This window comes from Pyrus communis, chromosome 2, assembly GCF_041283825.1.
Source record: "Pyrus communis isolate YQ-2024b chromosome 2, ASM4128382v1, whole genome shotgun sequence".
NCBI lineage: Eukaryota > Viridiplantae > Streptophyta > Magnoliopsida > Rosales > Rosaceae > Pyrus > Pyrus communis.
Genome location: NC_142566.1, coordinates 16,002,248 through 16,023,469, shown reverse-complemented (window position 1 = coordinate 16,023,469; position 21,222 = coordinate 16,002,248). Strand labels below are relative to the sequence as shown.

Genomic DNA, 21,222 nt, shown 5'->3' with positions numbered 1-21,222 from the left:
TGGTTGATGGTGTTAAGAACACTGGTTTGGAACTCCAGGTCACCTAGAGCACATAAGCTTGTGATATTTATGGCAAACATTCTACAGCAAGTCCATCAAAGTTTCTAAGGTCCTCAAACAATGGCATGCGTCTTGACTCTTAGATCAGAGATGCACTTTAAGCATTGACTGGGAAAAACATAAAACATTAAACCAAGAACGAAATCACACAGAGAAAACGATGAACCCACTACTCCAAAAGAAAACCCTGCCTACAAATGCGATATAGTTGAAAAGTTGTAGCTGACTGCTTAACAAATCCAATCCACGATCAGACACTTGAGCAGCCGAATGCTTTACAAAAAATATACCGGCTCAGTTGAATTACCAAAGTACAAAGTAAAAACATAGGCTTGAATAAGGATAGACACGAGGGGATGAGACCCTCATTGACACCGCCAGCGGAGAAAGTGCACAGAACATTCAACCTGCCACATTAGTCTAGTGACCGTACTTCTGAAACTCCCACTCGCTGTTATCTGATTAACAAGAAAACCACAACAAAAGTTAGGAAAGAAGGCACTGTCGTCCCATACAGACGGTCAAAGATCTAATATAAGAACAGGAAGGGGACGAGTAAGGCAAAAATCTTACCCAAGGGGCACACTTGTCGGGTCTTGAGCCATCGGCTAATGCAGTGGAAGTGGAACGCATGGTTACAAACCCCTACAGAGATAAGAAAATGTACAGGAAGAAGTTTAGACAAACGTGCACCACATGCTTAATGATAAATACAATAAATATCTGATCTACTATTTTCAGAACAAGAAATGATCACCGAGGTGCCCATACAAGAAATCCATCACTACAGACACCCATTTCAAGCATTAACCAGTGGGCTCACATATGACATCATAGGCCAGCTTCAAACAAATGTCTTAAAGGGAACGAATTGTGTTGTGGTCAAAAAGATAGTAAACAAAAATTGATTAACCGGTAAAGATACAATTACTTGATGCCCCGCCCAACAAAGAGAAGCAAGGAAAATGGAAGAAAAATCCATGGACTGACCCCATCGTCCCCACACACCATAGGAACAACAATTTTGTCTTCTCCATCTTACAATATCTCTAGATCCAATAATGCTGACAACAGCTTTGAAGGCACATGCATATAAATAAATTCACACATGCTAAAGCTAGATAATTATGCAGTACAGCTCCGCAACACCACTTCAAGAAACTCTTTCCCTTTGATTAGACAAGAATCTTCTTTTCAATAACACTAGGAGTTTCCGTGTTTGTTTCTTTATATCTAAGCACCTCAGAAAAGCACTAAACACATCAATAAAAGTCTCAACCATTATCTTTACATGATCATGATGATCTTATGAGCAGAGCTCTTATCCTTCCATATTAGACTTCAACTATAAAGAATACAAAGAAGATGCTTCCCAATTTTGCAGAATGTATTGGGGTAGAAAACATGGGGAAAATATAAGAAACAAATTAGATATCCGTAAAAATGACAAAGTTTTAATAATTGAAATATTAAATAATAGTGAACTTATAAGATACTTATCAATGGTGACATATCATATATACACTCTATGTAAACTGTGCTGAATCAGAATCTATATCAAGGGCATATACATTAACTTAAGGAAAACAAAATCAGAACCCGGAGTTAAACTACTAGCTATACATTAACTTAAGAAAACTAGGGTTTGAAAGCAAAAGCTTACCCCAAGCAACCGTGCACTCCTCACTTGTGGCACTAGCCTGGTTTGCTTGGCACTCAATGCCTATTCATGACGAAACAGAAAATAACAATCAATAAATAAAGACTGGCATCAAGACAATAAATTCGAACAATGAAAAAGTAAGGTAAAAGACTCACAGAGATCCATGATATGGTTCCTGCAAATGGCACAGTTATCAACCACAATATCTGCACACAAGAAGGCGAAACAACATCAGTGACCTACTTAAACACCAAATTCATCGAAATTCTCCAAATAAACCAGAGGAACTAGGGTTAGGGTTTAGAGTGGTTACCCCAAGCCCAGAGAGCTACAGCATTCCACTTCTTAATCTCAAATCGCTTGGGCCTTTTGGTCGACGAAGGACCTGCACTGCTCGAACCCTCGCCTGCCGGAATCATCGGAACGTCTGAGTCTAGTGTTGCCATTGCTTCCCTGCAAAGTCAGAAAAACAAAAACCTCAAAATCCATCGTCTTACACCAAATATCTACCAAAATTATCAGGAAAAAAAAAAAAACCCAAACAAAAATTAAATTTATAAAATTCAGTTATATTTCCATGTTAGCCCCAAAAATAAGAAAATCACAGAAGTAAATTCCATGAAAGCTTACTTGCAGATCGGCAACAATAAATTACACTATAAACTTCCGGAATATCAAATCATGTATAACACTAAAAATCGATAGAGAAAGATATCGAAGAAATTACAAGAAACCAGAAACGGCCCAAAACTAAGAAAATAAAAATCCAAAACGGGGTTAAACTTTAATTGAGATTAAAATAGATAAGAATCCGAACAAACAAAAAATTGATGGAAAATTGAAAAACCCTAAAAAAAAAAATAAAAAAAATAAAAATTGACGTACCTAAAGAATTGCGATCGTGAGCGGCAGCGAAGCTTTTCTTCTCTCGCTCTAGAGAAAGAATCGGAGAGTTTTTCTTGGAATGAAAGACGAGGGAGAGTGAGGGGCGTGGATTATAAATCGGCGCGGGTTTTTGGAGTTGGGTCGGGTTTGTTTTGGTTGCTTTCGGATCTTGTGAGAATACTTTATGTTGACATCCTGTTTGAGAAGTTACAAAAATTTTGACCAAAAAAAAAGTTGCAACACAATGTTGTCATTCCGACTTGTCTTATGAGTAAATTGTAAATATGCCCCTGAAGTTTAGTGGTTGTTTTATTTTGGTTCTCAATTTTTTTTTCCATCACAAAAGTCTCGAATAAAAACAATAATGATGTCATTTACAAAAGTTTAGGACTAATTCACTTCGGCATATTTGATGTTTGGAAATGGACTATGGTGTTGATTACGTCATTGAAGAAACTTTTTGGACTGTATCATAGTGTCAAAATGCAACCTATAGAGAGACACACAGAGAAGGCTAGCATCTGCGTGTCTCAAATGAGATAGAAGAAGAGATGATTCGGGTTCTAAGCTACAATTTGTTTATTGCAGTATGCATATCATTGCAACATCGAAACAAAAACTTAGATCGATAAAGTGATACACATATAACAAAATACTTGATTATATAATCTAATGAAATCGGTTATAATCGATTTTTTGAATTTAAATTAGTTTTTCTAGTTAGGTCAATTCAGAAAATAAGTCCAAATTGAACCAACTGATTTGGTTTGGTTGTTTTTGTATGTTCTTCCAAAGTAATGCATTGCATTTCAGTAAGTAGACTTTTGGGCATTTTAAGTCAAAGTAGAGAAATTACTAAATGCTGTGCAAAATGTGGTCAAGTGTTACTTGATTTAGTGATTTTGGTTAAAGTAGGGAAATTACTAAAATGCCTTGCAAATCTGAATTTTTTTCTTTTTTATCATGTAGTGTATTATAGTTATGCCAAGAAATTTTTAGGATGCCACAATCAAAGATATGTTCATATCCTATTCCACAAGGTATCATTAGATACGTCACGTATATTATCAATCAATCAGTTAAGCCAAAATGGTGACAAAAATGAAGGGTTGAAGTCATCAAGAGGCAAACAGATAAACCATCATTCCTCGACTACTCATCGCCTTAGAAGCAATAAGCTCTTGGTTTTCAACCAGATTGTTGTATATAGGTTCATAACAGTAATTAGAAAGCTTGTAGATTAACAACCAAGGCGGAAAGAGAGAAATAGAAATTTAAGAAGGAAGAAAATTGATTCCATTCAATACAACTCAGAGTAATAACACAGTTATCCCTTCTGGCTATTTATAGTAATGAGGTAGCTTAATAAGTAAGCTAACCCCCTAACTAACTATATCTCTAGGATCATGACACATGTCATTACATCTTAACAACCATAACTAATGCCACATTTGCACTACATATCATATGATAGCTCAATATCCCCCCCCCCTCAATCTCAACCGGGGAATCCAAGGTTGAGATTGGTACAATGATGCAGAAACAAAGGACCATAAAGCCCTTTGGCAAAGATATCAGCAACCTGATATGTGGTCGAAATATAATCAACCTGCAAATCACCCTTTTGAACTTGCTCACGCACAAAATGAAAATTTGTGTCTAAATGTTTTATCTTAGTATGAAAAACCGAATTAGAACATAAGGCTAGAGCATGCAGAATGGGAGGTGTGGGTAGAAACACTTACGAATCCTTTAAGAGAAATCGTAACTAAGCAACTTTAGCTGCAGCCTGAGCTAGAGCCTTATATTCTGCTTCAGTAAAACTCCGAAACACACTTCCTTTTTTCTTAGACTGCCATGACACAGGATTGGGACCAAGAAAAATAACAAATCCAGTCGTAGAATGTTTGGTAGTAATATCAGAGGCCCAATCTGCATCATTGAATGCCAAGAACTCCATATTGTGAGCAGCAGAATAAGTGAGACCACATTCAACAGTGCCTTGTAGATAATGCAAAATCCTCTTTACCAAAGTAAAATGAAGCTCAGAGGGATTTGACATAAATTGACAGGCATAATTCACAACAAAAATAATATCTGGCCTGGTAAAAGTGAGGTACTGTAAGGCACCCACCAAACTTTGAAACAAAGTAGGATCAGACATTGGTTCACCATCATTCTTTAAAAACTTTGTATGTGGCTTACATGGAGTTGGACATGCCTTGCAAGATAACATCCCAGCTTTCTTGATCAACTCTTTAGCTTTTTTAGCTTGGGAGATAAACAAATCTCAATTCTCCTTATATGTAACTTGAAGTCCTAAAAAAAGTAAGTATGCCTATATCTTTCATATCAAAAATGGAATTCAAGTTACCAATGACTTGCTGCATTAAAACAGTATTAGAACTAGTGACAATAATGTCATAAACATAGAGAAGAAGAATAATGACATCTAAACCTTGAGCCTTAACAAACAAACTGGTGTCTGTTTCTGAAACATTAAACCCCAATGTAGGTAAATAGGATGTAAATTTGGAATTCCAGGCCCTAGGTGCCTGTTTTAAACCATAGAGAGACTTTACTAATTTACACACATAATCAAGCTGTTGGTGATCTTGAAAACCTTGAGGTTGTTTCATAAACACCTCATCTTGTAAATCACTGTGAAGAAATGCATTCTTCACATCTAGTTGTCTCAAACTCCGTTTGTTAGCAGCAACAAGAGCTAGTAAAATCCTCACTGTGATATGCCTAACAACTGGACTAAACGTTTCCTCATAATCCAACCCATGCTCTTGACTAAAACCTTGAGCTACAAGCCGAGCCTTGTACCGAGAAATGTTCCCATTACGACCTTGTTTGAGTTTATAAACCCATTTGCTCCCTATAATGTTTCTATCCGAAGGTATAGGAACCAACTTCCAAATACCTTGTTTTTGAAGAGCTAAGAATTCCTCTATCATAGCTTCCCTCCACTGAGGATGAGCAACAACACTTTTAAACGAAGTAGGCTTAGTAGGTTTATTGATGTTCAACACAGCAATATATCTAACAAACATAAGATCTCTATCCATAAAAGGCAAGTTAGAACAATTGACAACACTAAAGAAAGCAGAAGTAACATCACAAGGAGAATGAACATTAGAAGATATAACAGGAACAATAGATTGGGAAACTGCAGAATAAGCACTATAATCTTTTCTAGAAATTGCACGAATTTCAGTCTGGTATTCATATGATGCACAGAATTAGACATAGAATTGGAAGCATGAGATATACCAGACAAATAATGAGCAGTTAAATCCAAAAAAAGAGGTACCTTTAATTGGGCAGGACTTTGGACATGCAACAAAGGAGGAGCTGGAGGAAAGGATTGTGGAGTAGCGTTATGAAGAGAAGTCTATATAAAGGAATCTTGAGATGAACAAGAATCCAATGCAGGAGTCAAAGAACCTGTACTCACTGAATTATCATTGTGAACCACGAAAACTGTGTCATGATGTCCAGAACCAGAAGCTTGTGCTTGAGTAGTAGATGATACTGTGGTAGAGTGTTGAATTGGAAACACATAAGGAACAATAACTGGATGTCTCAGTACTAACTTATGTTTGTCATGTGAATGCTGATTTATAGGACTAATGTGAAAAGGAAAGACGGTTTCATCATGAACAACGTGCCTTGAAATAAAAATTCTCTTCTTTTCTCTGTGATAACACAACACTCCTTTGTAGCCTAAAAGATATCCCAAGAACACACATTAAGCTCTTCGAGGTTCTAACTTATGATTGGTATAGGTCACAGATAAGGGTAAACAGTAGTCTCAAACACCTTAATAGCTGTCACTACTGGATGAGAACCAAACAACTTGTAGTAAGGAGAAGTCATGTCAAGTGATTGACAAGACATCCTATTGATAAGAAATATAGCATATGAACAAGCATGCATCCAAAAATTATAAGGCAAAGAGGTTGTGGTTAACAAAGTAACAACTGTCTCGATAACATGCCTATATTTCCTTTCAGCAATACCATTTTGTTGAGGAGTATATGGGCAGGAAACCAAGTGAATACTTTTAGACTAAATAAATTTCTTAAATGCCACACTCATGTATTCACCACCACCGTCAGATTGAAAATATTGAATGGAAGTATGAAAATGATTCTGAACAAAGGAGTAAAAATTCTCAAATGCTGAAAAAACTTGAGACTTGTGCACAAGAGCAAACAACCAGGTAAACTTGGCGTAGTCATCAATAAAACTAACATATTATTTATAAACTTCAATTGATACAACAGGTGAGGGACTCCAGACATCACTACAAATTCTTTGAAATGGCTTCACAGATACATGTGAGCTAGACGGAAATACTTGTCTAGATATTTTTCCATTGAGACAAAAACTACATACATGTTTCTTTATATCTAATTTATACAAAACTTTAGAATGACACAACATACTATGTAACACATCATCACTAGGATGTCCTAATTTGTGGTGCCACAAAGAAGCCTTCATCATTTGCCCAATAAATGCTTTTGGATTAGAAACACCCTGATGCTTATTCTGCTTGAAAGATAGACTCTTTGGGATGTAATACGGACCTCCACTACTCTTTCCTCTCATTAGGATTGCCCTTGTTGCCTTGTCCTGCACCCAAAAACTATTCATCCAGAATTACATAACAATTGTTATCTTTACATAATGTATACACTGATAACAAGCTAGCAGCTAGTGAAGGAACATGCAATATAGTAGCAAGATATAACATTTTAGAATTAGTTTCAGTATTTTTCACAGGTAGGCACTTCCCACTGCCAATAGTGATTTTCTGATCCCCTTCAAATGGTGTCAATAACTGAAATACATTAATGTCTCCTGTCATATGATGAGTAACTCCAGTATCCATAATCCAGGCTTGATTTGGATTGAAATCAAAGGGAGCTTAAGCAGTCATGGCATTAAGTGTAGCAAGTGGAGATGCTCCTTGATAGGCATAGTTACTGCGATGAAAGCAATTGAGAACAGTGTGCCCTCGCTTGCCTGACACTGAGGAATAGGGCCATTACACACTGATTGTTGCTTATTCATATAGTAACAGTTAGGAGTAGTGTGACCATGCTTGTTGTAGATTTGACATTCGGCAATAATATAAGACTTAGTACCATTGTTACCATTCCAGTGAAACCAATTAGATCTTCCTCTTTTTGAGTCAAATTGAGAGCCATTAGAACTACCAAATCCATTACCAAAGTTCCTAGTATTGAGACCATTACCTCCATTGAACCGTAGTCTGTTAGTGTACCTTTGACCACCAGAATAACCATTATTGCAATGAAAATTCTATGGTATATTAACCTGGGTAAAACTGCCTCCAGAGGAACCAGTACCATTAGATCTTTGATATTGTCCAACAAAACCAAAATTACCTCCAGTGAAATTACTTCTCTATTGACTTCCAGCATTTGAGGATTCCTCATGATAAAATTGTTTGCCACCAAAACCACCTTACAGTCCAAAATCAAAATGTTGATCAAGATTAGATGATTCTTCAGTAGTATACATTCCAGCCATCGAAAACTGAGTAATACTCTGAGACTCCTCAGCTGTTCTCTCTGCACTTAGTAGTTGTGCTTGGAACTCCTTGAGAAATATAGATGACTCCCTAGCCACAATAATCGTCTTTATCATATTATACTCATAGGGTAAACCAGCTAAAGCTGCCACAATCAAATTATTATCCGAAATGGTTTCTCCTGCAGCAATTAATTGATCATTCAAACCTTTAAGACGCAGCAAATATCGTTCCACAAAGTCAGACCCTTTCTTAATAGTGTGAAGTTCGGTCTTAAGATGATTAATTCAAGCCCGAGACACAATAGCATATCGATAATTAAGATTGGTCCAAGCCTCAAATGCAATTTTAGTACCCACTACATACTTTATTGCTTCATCTCCAAGAGTAGCTATCAGCAAGCTCAACAAAGCTTTATCAGTTTTAACCCAACCTTTATATGCTTATGTAAGTTCTTTAGTCACTCCATCTTCCAAAGAGATCAAATACTTAGGAGGACAAACATTTGCTCCATCAAAGTAATCAAACAGATCATAGCCTTAAGCATATAACGAAACTGAAAACACCATTCGGCAAAGTTATCTTCTTGCAATCAAAATGTAAGCATGCCTAATAGACCATCAATCTTAAAAGAAGAGGAGGCCATGATGAATTAATAGACAGATCAATCAACATACAGTCACTAGTATGTAGAGAAATATCCTCATGCTTTGCGCCCTAATTTCTTCCAATTCACAATTTCAGAGGAACAATGATACTCAGGCTTCGTGCCCTAAATTCGTTAAATTCACAATTTCAGAGAAAAAAAATTATACACAGGCTCCGTGCCCTAATTTCTTCAAATTCTGTCAATCAAGACTCCAATAAAAAAACGATCGTGCCAAAATCGCAACATATTCATCAATTTCAGAGACAATTTCATCAAATTGTAACAGTTGAAAAAACAACATTCAGCTTCGTGCTCAAGAATCTATCACAAATTCAGATATGGCTTCGCGCCTCGAACAAAAAAGGAAATCGCAAAATCGCAAGTCTAAAGTAAGAACAAATACCACTAGATCACCAAAGAAGCAGAACAATAAACTGCTCCAATCGTTCAAGATCTCCGATGACTACTTCACTTTCCAGAACGTCCACCGCTTCGACTTCTAGCAACACTCCTAAGGATCCTCAGTTAAGTAACCTTGACTCTTGATACCATCATAATAGTAATCAGAAAGCTTGAAGATTAACAGCTATGGCGGAAAGAGAGATATAAAAACTTAAGAAGGAAGAAAACTGATTCCATTCAATACAACTCAGGGTAATTACACAATTATCCTTTCTACCTATCTATAGTAAGGATGTAGCTTAATAAGTAAGCTAACCTCCTAACTAACTACATCTCTAGGATCATGACACCTGTCATTACATCTTAACAACCATGACTAATGCCACATCATCACTACATATCATATGATAGCTCAATATAGGTTACATCTAAACCTGTAAACAAGTCAGGTTTATTAGATTTGGGTCTATTTTGACCCGATCTGTTAATTTAACGGGTCACTCAAAACTCAACCTGTTAAGTTAACGGGTCATTCAAACCCAATCTATTAATCTAATAAGTCACCCGTTTCACTCGTTAACAATTCTTTCTTGTCTTTCTTTTTTTATTTTTAAATTTTGCATTCCAATACAAATTACACATATTAACTAACAGCCTAACACCATGTCTTGCTTCAACACCGTAATTTCTGTGAGTGCAGGCATGGAAATTGCTTTAGGACCAACATATTTGGAGAAACCCATGTTTTCGTTTCGAGCATGGAGTCTGCAAGAGATACTGAACGACTTGGGGAGATTCAGCAAGAGATACATTAAACCTATTGCTGAGCTAGTGGGAAATCAAAGCCTCCTCTGTGATTCCCACCAACACCACAAACTAACTCGTGGGCAGCTAAGCAACTTGTTCAAATTATAATGCAACTTGTTCAAAATTTGCGAGTCGCACAGTGTGAGTCTGCAAGACAAGAGAGTCGGCCAGGTTTTTTTAGTTAAGTTTTTACTGAAATTACTCAAACACCCTCACTTAGCAGGTGCTAACGGGTCTCGCAGGTTGAGCCAAAATAACCTGTTATCTAACGGGTAGGTGGTTAACGGAACCCATTAAGCATTGACCCAAATACTAATTTAACAGGTGGGTATGGTGTAAATTGCCGAGTCTACTTACAGTTACATCCCACTCCTTTTTATCCCATCAAAACTAGTTCTTATCCTCCTACTACTACTCGTAGTGTCACGGCCAATGATACAATTGCTTGCTAAAACTCTCACTCACTTCCACCCTTTAGCAGGAAGAATCAAAGGTTACTCTGTGGTCGAGTGTAACGATAAAGGAGTTGTTATCAAAGTCCGAATAGCCAACTGTTGGTTGTCAAATATTTTGGAACATCCAAATCTCGGAATGTTAAAACAATTCCTTCCCGTGGAAATTGAATGCCAAGAAGCAGGCACGGGGCAACTGCTTCTGGTGCGACCTGCACCATGCAAGTCAACTTCTTTGAATGTGGTGGAATGGCAATCGGGTTGAGCATTTCACGTAAGGTTTGCTAATGCATCCACTTCATGCACATTCATGTATTGTTGGCCCAAAACTGCAGCCCTTCAGCTCAGCATTGACAGTTATGATCAGGCAATGTTGCTTCCCAAATTCGGCGCTTATCTCTCCTATATTTGTCTAGCTTGTCGTCACAGCAGCCACCGCCACCCAGGTAGGAAGTTGTCGAAGTAAAGTGCATAATGAGGAGGTATGTGTTTGATCCCTCAAACATTGTCACTCTGCAATCTAATGCAAGCCAGTTCTATTCAGTGTGTCGAAACCTACACGCGTACAAGCAGTTTCAATGCTCATTTGGAAATGCGCAACGAAAGCATCAAGATCGCACATGGGGAGGGTCAGTGAACCTGCACAAAAAGCTGCCATTCGAAATTTGATTCGAATAAGGTTTGGCAACAAAATAATGAGTACAGAAACCTGAGGGAGATGATCATGGCTGCAACATTTGGTGTAGGTTTCCGTTTTGTGACGTCGATTTGGAAGGGAAAAGCCGACATGGGAGAGCTCGGCTAGGGTTGCGGTCAAGAATATAAGCATGGTTGAACTTGAAACCATGACCTTATTTTCTAACTAAATTAAAGGCTATAAAGTAATAATATATGTTACAATTGAACAACCTTGAATTATCGCAAGTAGTCTTTTACCACAATGGTGAAAAAAAGTTGAGCTCTTGATTAACGACGTGGGTTCGAACTCCGTAGCTAATCTAACAAAAGTTATCATTTGACCAAAAAAAAAAAAAAACCTTGAATTATCTCGTATTTGCATCGCCATTAATATTGGAAGGACTTGTGAGATCTAAGATTAATGTGTTTAGGTTCTACAAGTCAACTTGAAGCCTTTCTTTCCATTGCATATGACTTCCTTGTGTATATAGCCTCCTCATGCCACCTTAGGTTTCACGAGCAAAACCGCGCATCCTCTACTACGGAGAGTGCCAGAAGTATGATATTGTACCATTTGATTTATTTTGCTGTTCTTATTCCTTTTTTACATCATGTGCAAAAAATGTAAACTCCAAGCAAGAGATTAACTTCGATGCATAATTGTTAAAAATGAGTATAAAACTAACTTGTAATCACAACAGCAATCCATATTACAGATCAGAGATAAACATTGACTAAAAAGCATTCATCCATGCTTACAAAAAGAAAGCACATAAACAGTTTGCAGTATAGCAAAATCCATAGCCTACAAAAATAGGCATATTGTAGCAGCACATATTTTAGAAATGTCGTCCAACTTTCTGTTTAATAATATAATAACATGCAAAATTTCAAGATACAGAACTCTAACAGTAGAAAGGACCAGTGAATGACGATAAACAAGTTATATCATAAAAGAAAACTACCTCAACAGGCTATCCATCCACCACAAATACATCTAAAGAGTAGCCATTGGCCATCAAGAAGACATGTGCTTCACAGATGTAAAGTTCTACATCCGAAAGGAAGGAAGCAAGCTACAGAAAAATGACATAAGGTAGAAAGATGCAACCATACTATGGTTCCACTTCTACAGTTATCTTGGATTCAACAACATAAACAACCGATATAATATGTATCAAATGTACTAAATAGCCTACTGCCACCCTTAAATGTATTTTCCACTTATTTCAAAGTTTTATGGCTATAGATTTATAACTTTATATTATTCAAAAGAAATTCCTGAAAATGTGACTTTACCCCTTCAAACTCAATTTTTTTTTACATAAAACCCACAATAATATATTTTTCTAACAAAAACCCAATGACTAGGCTCCACCTAAGCAAATTACCTAATCGAGATTGTGCGTCGTATTTAATATTATTTGGATTCCCCAAATTACCCTTAGTTAAGTCATTATAGCAATTTATGTTGATATCAAAATTAAAATGGAAAGCTTTTTTAATGTTCTTGTAACGTGTGTACTGGCTTTGAAATTTTAGTTGACGTAGGAATAAAAATTCAAAACGTTTTGAATTCAACAATAAATTTTCAGATTAATGTACCCTATTGCGATTTAATAAAAACCATGCTTTTGTTTTCTTTAAAACAAAAGGGGTAAAAAATGATGTGTCTAGTATGTTTTGTTTTATTTTTTGAACATCAATGTACCTATTTTTTTTGTTTTGAAAAGATTAGTGTACCTACTTAGTACTAATAGTTTTGGTCATTTTGAAAAATAATGCACCTGTTATTAAATTTTTGAATCTGGAAAATATAGGTAAATTAGTATAAGATTTCATACATGTTTATCATGGATTCTGAGCCTCTATTAGGTGGCATATTGTTAATATTTCTCGTATAAAATATATTTATCATTTAAATTAGTGAATCTACAAAATATAGGTAAATTAATTTGTATAGGTAAATTAGTATAATATTTCATACATGTTTGTCATGCATCCCAAGCCTCTATTTGTAGGCATATTATTGGTATTTCTCATATAAATATACTTATTAGGCAAACTATTGATGTTTCTCGTATAAAATATATTTTATTATTTACATTAGTGAATCTACAAAATATAGGTAAATTAGTATAATATTTCATACATGTTTATCATGCATTCTGAGCCTCTATTAGTAGGCATATTATCGATATTTCTCATATAAATCCACTTATTAGGCATACTATTGATATTTCTTAGATAAATATACTTATTATTTAATCAACAAAATATAGGTAAATTTGTTGGTATAATATATTAACAGTATAGGAGCTTGTTGCTCATCATAATTAGGGTGAGTTATGATAACCTTTATTGACTTAATTAGGGAGTTGTGGCATAAGTTGTAAATATATTGTAACAATAGGTCACTTTTTTGCTTACATGTCAGTTTGTTTGAAAATTGGGTTTTATTTAGAGATTTAAATTTATATGGGTTTTTGTTTATGAAATGTAATTTGTCAGGGCTTATATCTAAAGAACCCAAGAAATTATAATGACAAAGAACTCTTCAAATACAACGTCTTCTCTCAATTATATTTAATACCCAAACTTACTGTATTGAGGTGCCATCGTGTTAAGAGTCTAGACTCTGGAATTGAACATCTGATGGAGAATCATAAAACATGAAAGAGAGTTCGAACCTGAATGAACTTCATGCTTCATGGAATGCTGCATTACCATTTGCATAACACAACTCTTAACTACTTTTCGTAGATTCGACATCTCACGGTAGAGTTTCTCCATCTGCCCTCGCATGTCGTATATGAATTCCATTTCCCGCAAGTTCAGCAGAGTTATGGAGTTAATTCTAACTGAACATGGACAGACCGGCCAATCAACATTTGGTTAATTGTAATTGCAAGTCTAGTTCGGCCAATCAAGCAAAAAACTTCGTATTGAATAACCAGGCATATTTACACTTCATATTCTTTTTTTGGTTTCCTACAAAATACATTTTTGGATTAACACCACAATGAAATAGATGCAAACATCAATTAAAATAGATACATAATTTGCACAAAAACTGATTTCGAGAGTACTCAATTCAACATTATAACAATATAGTTTCCATCAGGCGCATAATATCATCTAATTGTCCTTAACAATACATATGTGAAATTAAAAAAGGATATACGTCACTGAAACACAGTGTTTAGTGATTGTTCTGGGAGTAGACGTTTTATACTTCTCTCTGTAGTTGAAATAAGGAAAAAAAAAACCCCAAAGTCTAGAAATCAAGAAATAGCACCACGACCATAGATTCATAATTAATGACACACCTCGACCGGAGTCGAAGTATGCTGGCCGTCACCCAAAGGTGACCTAACCAAAAAGGGAAGTGAAGCATAAAAATATGGATAAATTTAAACTAAAACTAACATTTATTTAATCTAATGTAGCAAGTGCGACGTAGTGGGAAGAACCCATAAAACATCAGTGTTCAGAGCATAGATGACCTAAAAGTGTGCAGTCAAAACTAGATAAAGTACTTAATACACAACCGGGAAAAGTCCCCTACATTTATTTATGGATATGTCAGAACCGCCGGATATTCCTCGTCCGCCACAGAATAAATCAGCTAACTAGGACCTGGAGGGGCAAAAAACAAAAGGGTAAGTGGGCAAAAACAAAGGTTTATAAAACTCATTTATTTTATGAACATACTAACCCCTCGCCGTAAAACATGTATAGTTTCCAGAAAATCATACAACGTATAAGTATGAAATCAAATGCAAATCAACAGTAAATCCAGAAGTATGCCAAATCACTATATCTCAACAGTAGTATAATAAAATCAGGTGCTCATCAATCTATGTTGACACACGAGTTCATACAGAGGATTTCTGACATGAACAGAATTGGGTGTAATCATAATATATGCTCTAGTGCTACAATCACGTGAAGACTGGCGTTATTCATGGTCATATACGAGTCGGATATCCAAGGCGAGCGTGCAGTGCGAATGTGAATATACACGTGAAAGACTGATCCTGGCCCTGGGTGAGCACTAACATCGGGTGTAGCAATGTATGATGAGCAGGTAAAATGCATATGAACATGTCATGACAGTATATAAACCTCAACCACGTAATAACATTTCTAAAATTAAATAAAACATGGCATGATAGGCATAAATCAATCCAAAAGCATTTGTGGAAACTATAAAACTTTATATATATAAATAAATGCCCACTAACTGATACGTCGATGGATCGTAGCCTCCTAGCCTTGCTTGACCTCGTACATCATCGGGATAATTTTTCCCTATATGCGAAACAACAAACAATAATTAATTAATAAGGACATATATGAAAAGGTTAGGAAAAACCCCTATAGTTTGCCCAAACAGAGGGTTTAAATATACGAAAACATTCTACACAAAGTCACGGACCCGTACACGTCGGCCGGAGGCCGGACGCACACTTACGTGCCGCCTAGCCCATGGACACATGCGTGCCCACGCGCAGGTTAGAAGCTGACAGACTCAGGGAATATTCCGTCAGACTTGATAGAATATTCCGCTAAAGGTAACGGCATCACCTGACGATGTAAGAATATTTCGTCAACTTTGATAGAATATTCTCCTTCTTCTTCGATGGTCCTCCGCCGTCTGGTTCGCCAGTTTCTGGAAAAAATTTAAAATCTTCATATCTTCTTCATTTCTCAACCATTTTTGAAAAACTTTATATGGAAATAAAGCTGGAGAAGAGAATAACAAGATTGTACCTTCCAAAAGTCCAAAAAGAACTCAGAAAAGGGCTGAAAAAGGTCTCGAAAGCTTCAGACCTAAACTCGACGTCCCAAAATCGTGAGTTTCCTTGTCGGCTCCACTTCAAAACTAGGTTAATGGCCTCAGGGAGTTGCCTAGATGTTTTCAAAACTCCCAAGATAGTGCAAATCGAATAGAAACTCGTTGGAGAATGGACACCTGAGTCGGAGCTCCGAGTTGGACACTCAAAACTCGTCCATTTCGTGATTAGTTGGTACAGATGGGTTCGTAAAGATGAGATAATCTCGATGGTGGTAGTTTTAGGCTTGATCTATGGAGTTTGATGATGGTCCTTGGTGTTGCAGAGAAGAAAGAGTTACAGGTGAGAGAGAGAAGAAAGAGTGAGAGAAAGAGAATATGAGAGAGAGAAACAAACAACTTCTGATTGAGCAGAGAGGCGAGAGAAAGGTTTTCTGATTGGGTGAAAAGAGAAGATGTTTGATTGGAGGTGAGATTTGAGGAGAAAAGCTAATTAATTGGTGAGAAAAAGCAAGGCACGGGTCAGATTTTTAAAAAGAAAAATGATAGGGTTTTGTACAAGGGAAATCATGCGGAATCTAACGTGCCTTATAAAAAAACAATGGTTTTCAAACACTGAATAATTAACACGCATGTGTAAAAAATCTACCCATCGTTAACTCACTTTAACTAGACGTAACTTTTTCGTTACAAGTCTGATTCAAGTCTAATTAGCGTTCACATGACCGTAACAAGTACTATTTAATTACAATAATGAGAAAAATAATTAGAATCAAATAATTGCGTCTACTTCAGATTCCACTTTTACCAAAAAGTACATAAACGTCAATTTACATACTCAGGGAGAAAATTAGGGATGGGTCATCACAACCTACCCCCTTAAGAAAATTTTGTCCCTGAAATTTCAACACTACTAAAGATCATAATTAAAGAACAGACATGGATAAAGATCTCGTATACGCTCCTCTGTCTCCGAGGTAGCTTCCTCAACAGAGTGGTTTCTCCATAAGACTTTCACCATACGAATAGTTTTGTTCCTCAGAACTTTGTCTTTCCAGTCAAGAATCGTCACTGGAACCTCATCATAAGTCAAATCTGGGTTAATCTCTAACGGCTGAGGAGGAATCACATGTGACGGATCAGAGACACATCTCTGTAGCATGGACACGTAGAATACATTAGGCACTCTCGACAACTCTGGAGGTAGATCAAGTCAGTAAGCAACTTCACCAACTCGCTCAATGATCTAGTATGACCCAATGTAACGAGGGCTTAGCTTTCCTTTTTTCTCAAATCATACAACGCCTTCCATGGCGACAACTTTGTCTGCTATACTCTTTTGTCGATCTTGGGCTGCTTGAAGGAAATATTTGTGAAAACTAGTTCATTTAAGCAACATCTATGCATGCAATTAACAATTAAAAAGCGGAATCATACTTGTATGCACTCAAAAACAAAACTTTACCCATGAAATTCAAGGCCTGGTGAGTGTGGTGAACCAAGACTCAACTCAAGAACAAAATAAGTTGAGAAATATTATACCTTTGTTGATTCCTCTTTGCATTAGCAAAGGCTAATCACTCAAGAGATAGGGCCTTCATTCCTTACTTCTTAGCTCAATGGATTTCTTGGATGAGGATGGTAGAATGGATTCTCCAAGTTCCCAAAATAGAGAACCTCTAAGTCTCCACACCAATGAGGGGCTTGAAGAAGAGATGAGTGACCTTGGAGGATGGAAGATTACTAGTTAATCCCCTCTAAGGGGGCCGGCATCCTAGAGAGATAATGGATGGACTTTTCTTTCCAATTTCCTCAAAAGATAACCCCTATGACTTTTGCTTATAAAGTCTTTTATATAGTCACTTCAATAAAGTGAGAAAAAGAACCAAAAACCCTTTCATCCAAATATGGCCGGCCTTGTCAAAGGTTTTGGGTTGTTTGGGCCTTTATGAATCATTAGTCATTAAGATGTCATACAACTTGAGTCAATGAGCTTGACGCTCAAAGCCCATTGGGCCTTAAGGCCCAAAACTAACCCCAGGTCTAAAACAAACTTATTCGTTTGATTAATTAGTTCTAACCATAAATAATTAAACCATTTAATTATCCTTACTCATCTCCGTTGTTTCTTCAATCTTTACCTTACACAGTGTATGATCCATTATGTTCCTTTTAGCGAGGTAGTGGGCGATTAGAACTCTTCAAATCGATTGTGAATTGAAATATACTTTCAATTCTCCCTTTAGTGATTATACACCTTTAGGGCTTCTACAAACCATGATTGACACCTAATAGTATGTTATAACCACCCAAGCTAATCAGAAGAGGTGGAGAACCTATTTAGTTTAGGATTACAATGCAATACGGTCTTTCTCTAATACAATACTCTTGACCATATTGTTTGGTTTGATAGTTTATTCATGTCTATTATCTAGTGATTCATTTACTTATATGATTAGCTTGAATGTGATTTGGAACGACTTCCTAAATCTCATCTATACTCTGGCCAGAGATTCTTAATCATATCATAAAGTATTCTCCCTCAAACGGTTTAAAGGTTAGAGATCCCTTGTTGCGCATTCACTTGCCTCCATGGCTAAGTGGCTTAACCCCAGCTATGATGTGGACACCCTTTGATGGAGCAACTTTGACATAGTCAAAGATCAAGGACCTAACCACAAAACAACTATGATGCCTCAGGTCAAAGGACTACTTTGCATTATCCCAACCATGAGTTCTCGTGTAACATGAGCATAAGAACTTCTTGTTGATCGTGTTTAGTGGACTCATTCTTTATTGAGCACCTACATGTTTGTCTTAGTGTCAGTCACACCAATGACTCGAAACCAGTCACTCTCCCTAAGAGAAGACATAGCACGTACTAATCTTAACGGACTGTCATGCCCAATTGGCAATCCTATGATCATGTATATGAAAGAGAATGGTCTCATGAATCTAACTTCTAGATTCTCCCAATTGCACATTCATTGGACTTATCGTTTAAGCATATAACATTTATATGAGACGGCTTAAAACAATAATTTTTGCCCTTTATATTAAACTAGATTAGTTTAACATGTGAAATGTCCGTAAAGTATCATCATATGATTAGTTTTAGGGCACATTTCCAACATTGCTTTCATGTTAGCTTCTATCACCTGAATATTCTATGTCGTCTCATCCACGATTTTAGGGCCCACCAAAACTCTTTCACCGACTTCAGACCAACACAACAAGGTACGACATGGTTTTCCATAAAGTGCCTCAAATGGTGACATATCAATGTTGGAGTGAAAGCTATTGTTGTAGGAAAATTCTATCAAAGGTAAACGCTTGTGTCATGTGTCTCCAAACTATAGGACTGAAGATCTCAGCATATCTTCCAACGTTTGAATAGTTCTCTCTAACTGCCCATCGATCTGAGGATGATAGGCGATGCTGTAAAGTAACTTCGACCCTAAAGCTTCTTGAAAAGCTACCCATAATTTCAAAGTAAATTTAGGGTCCATATCAGAAATAATACTAACTGGAACACCATGATACTTGACGATTTCAGTGACGAAAAGTTCGGCCAACCGACTCAATAAGTAGTTCTCACGAACAGGTAGGAAGTGTGCGGACTTGGTAAGCCGATCTACAATCACCCATACATCGTCATTGCCATTTCACGTATGAGGCAGCTTGTACACGAAATCGATTATGATATCTTCCCATTTCCACTGAGCTATGGGAAGTGGTTATAGCAACCGAATGGTTTCTTTCTTTCTGCTTTGACTTACCGGCAGACCAAACAACGACTCACATACTCCGCAATTTCTCTTTTCATTCCTGACCAGTAGTAGAAAGGTCGAATAGTATGATACATTTTAGTACTTCCGAGATGCATCGTATAAGCTGAGATATACGCCTCATCGAGTATTTCTTTCTTCAATTCTTTCACACACGGTACATACATTCAATCGCCTTGCATGAGCATACCATAAGGCCTTCAAATCCTGAGATCTCCTCTACTGTCGTTCAACACTGCCTGTTTTAACTCCTGGGATTATGAGTCATTCATCTGAGCCTCGAGAACACGATCCAACAAAACTGGTCTAACTTGAAAGTTGGCAAGTAGAGCTCTCTAGTGATCCACTTCCAAAACCACTTTAGTAGATCTTAGGTCAGCCAAAAGAGGAACACGACATGCATAAAGAGCATTAAGTCGGCCGTGAGATTTCCTAATGAGAGCATATGCTACTGTATTCGCATGACCAGGGTGATACTCAATAGTACAGTCATAATTGCTGATCAATTCCATCCATCTATGCTACCGAAGATTAAGTTCTTTCTGAGTAAAGGTATACTTAAGGTTTTTATGGTCGGTGAAGATTCAACACGTTTCCCCCCATAAAGATAATGCCTCCAAATTTTCAAAGCGAAAACAATAGCTGCCAATTCGAGGTCATGAGTAAGGTAGTTCATTTCATGAGGTTTTAATTGTCGCAAAACATACGCGATCACCTTTCCATGCTGCATCAATACACAGAAGGTTATATACATACATATATATATATATATATATATAAACAAATGCCTGCTCATTGATACGTCAATGGATCGTAGCCTACTAACCTCGCTTAACCTTGTACGTCCTCAGGATAATTTTCCTCTATAAGCAAAACAACTAACAATAATTAATTAATAAGGACATATATGAAAAGGCTAGGAAAATCCCTTATAGTTTGCCTAAACGAAGGGTTTAAATATACGAAAACATTATACATGAAGTCATGGATCTGTACACGTCAGCCAGAGGCTGGACGTGCCCTCACATGCCGCGTAGTCCACGACCACACGCGCAGGTCAGAAGCTGACATACTCAAGAAATATTCCGTCACACTTGACGGAATATTCCACTAACGATAATGACGTTAGTTAACGACGTTACCTGACATCGTAAGAATATTTCGTCAACTTTGACAGAATATTCTCCTTTTTCTCTGATGGTCCTTCGCCGTCTGCCAAAGCCGGGGCCGTCATCTGGTTCGCTTATTTTGGAAAAAAAATTCAAATCTTCATATCTTCTTCATGAATAATTTCTCAACCATTTTTGACAAACTTTATATGGAAATGAAGCTGGAGAAGAAAAGAACAAGATTGTACCTTCCGAAAGTCCAAAAAGAACTCGAAAAAGGACTGAAAAAGCCTCGAAAGCTTTGGACCTAAACTCGACGTCCCAAAACCGTGAGGTTCCTCATTGGCTCCACTTCAAAA

General features: G+C 36.9%; 1 protein-coding gene across 1 annotated transcript; it reads right to left on the bottom strand.

Annotated features, from left to right (window-relative positions):
* Window positions 1-187: 187 nt before the first annotated feature.
* On the bottom strand, window positions 188-4,786 carry LOC137746753 (RING-box protein 1a). The gene is made up of 6 exons (XM_068486762.2): window positions 2,609-4,786; window positions 2,037-2,176; window positions 1,879-1,929; window positions 1,724-1,783; window positions 634-705; window positions 188-518 (listed from the first exon to the last, which is right to left on the bottom strand). The coding sequence occupies exons 2-6, from the start codon at window positions 2,167-2,169 to the stop codon at window positions 481-483; spliced, it is 354 nt and encodes a 117-aa protein (XP_068342863.1). The 5' UTR covers window positions 2,170-2,176; window positions 2,609-4,786; the 3' UTR covers window positions 188-480.
* Between the last annotated feature and the right edge of the window lie 16,436 nt (window positions 4,787-21,222).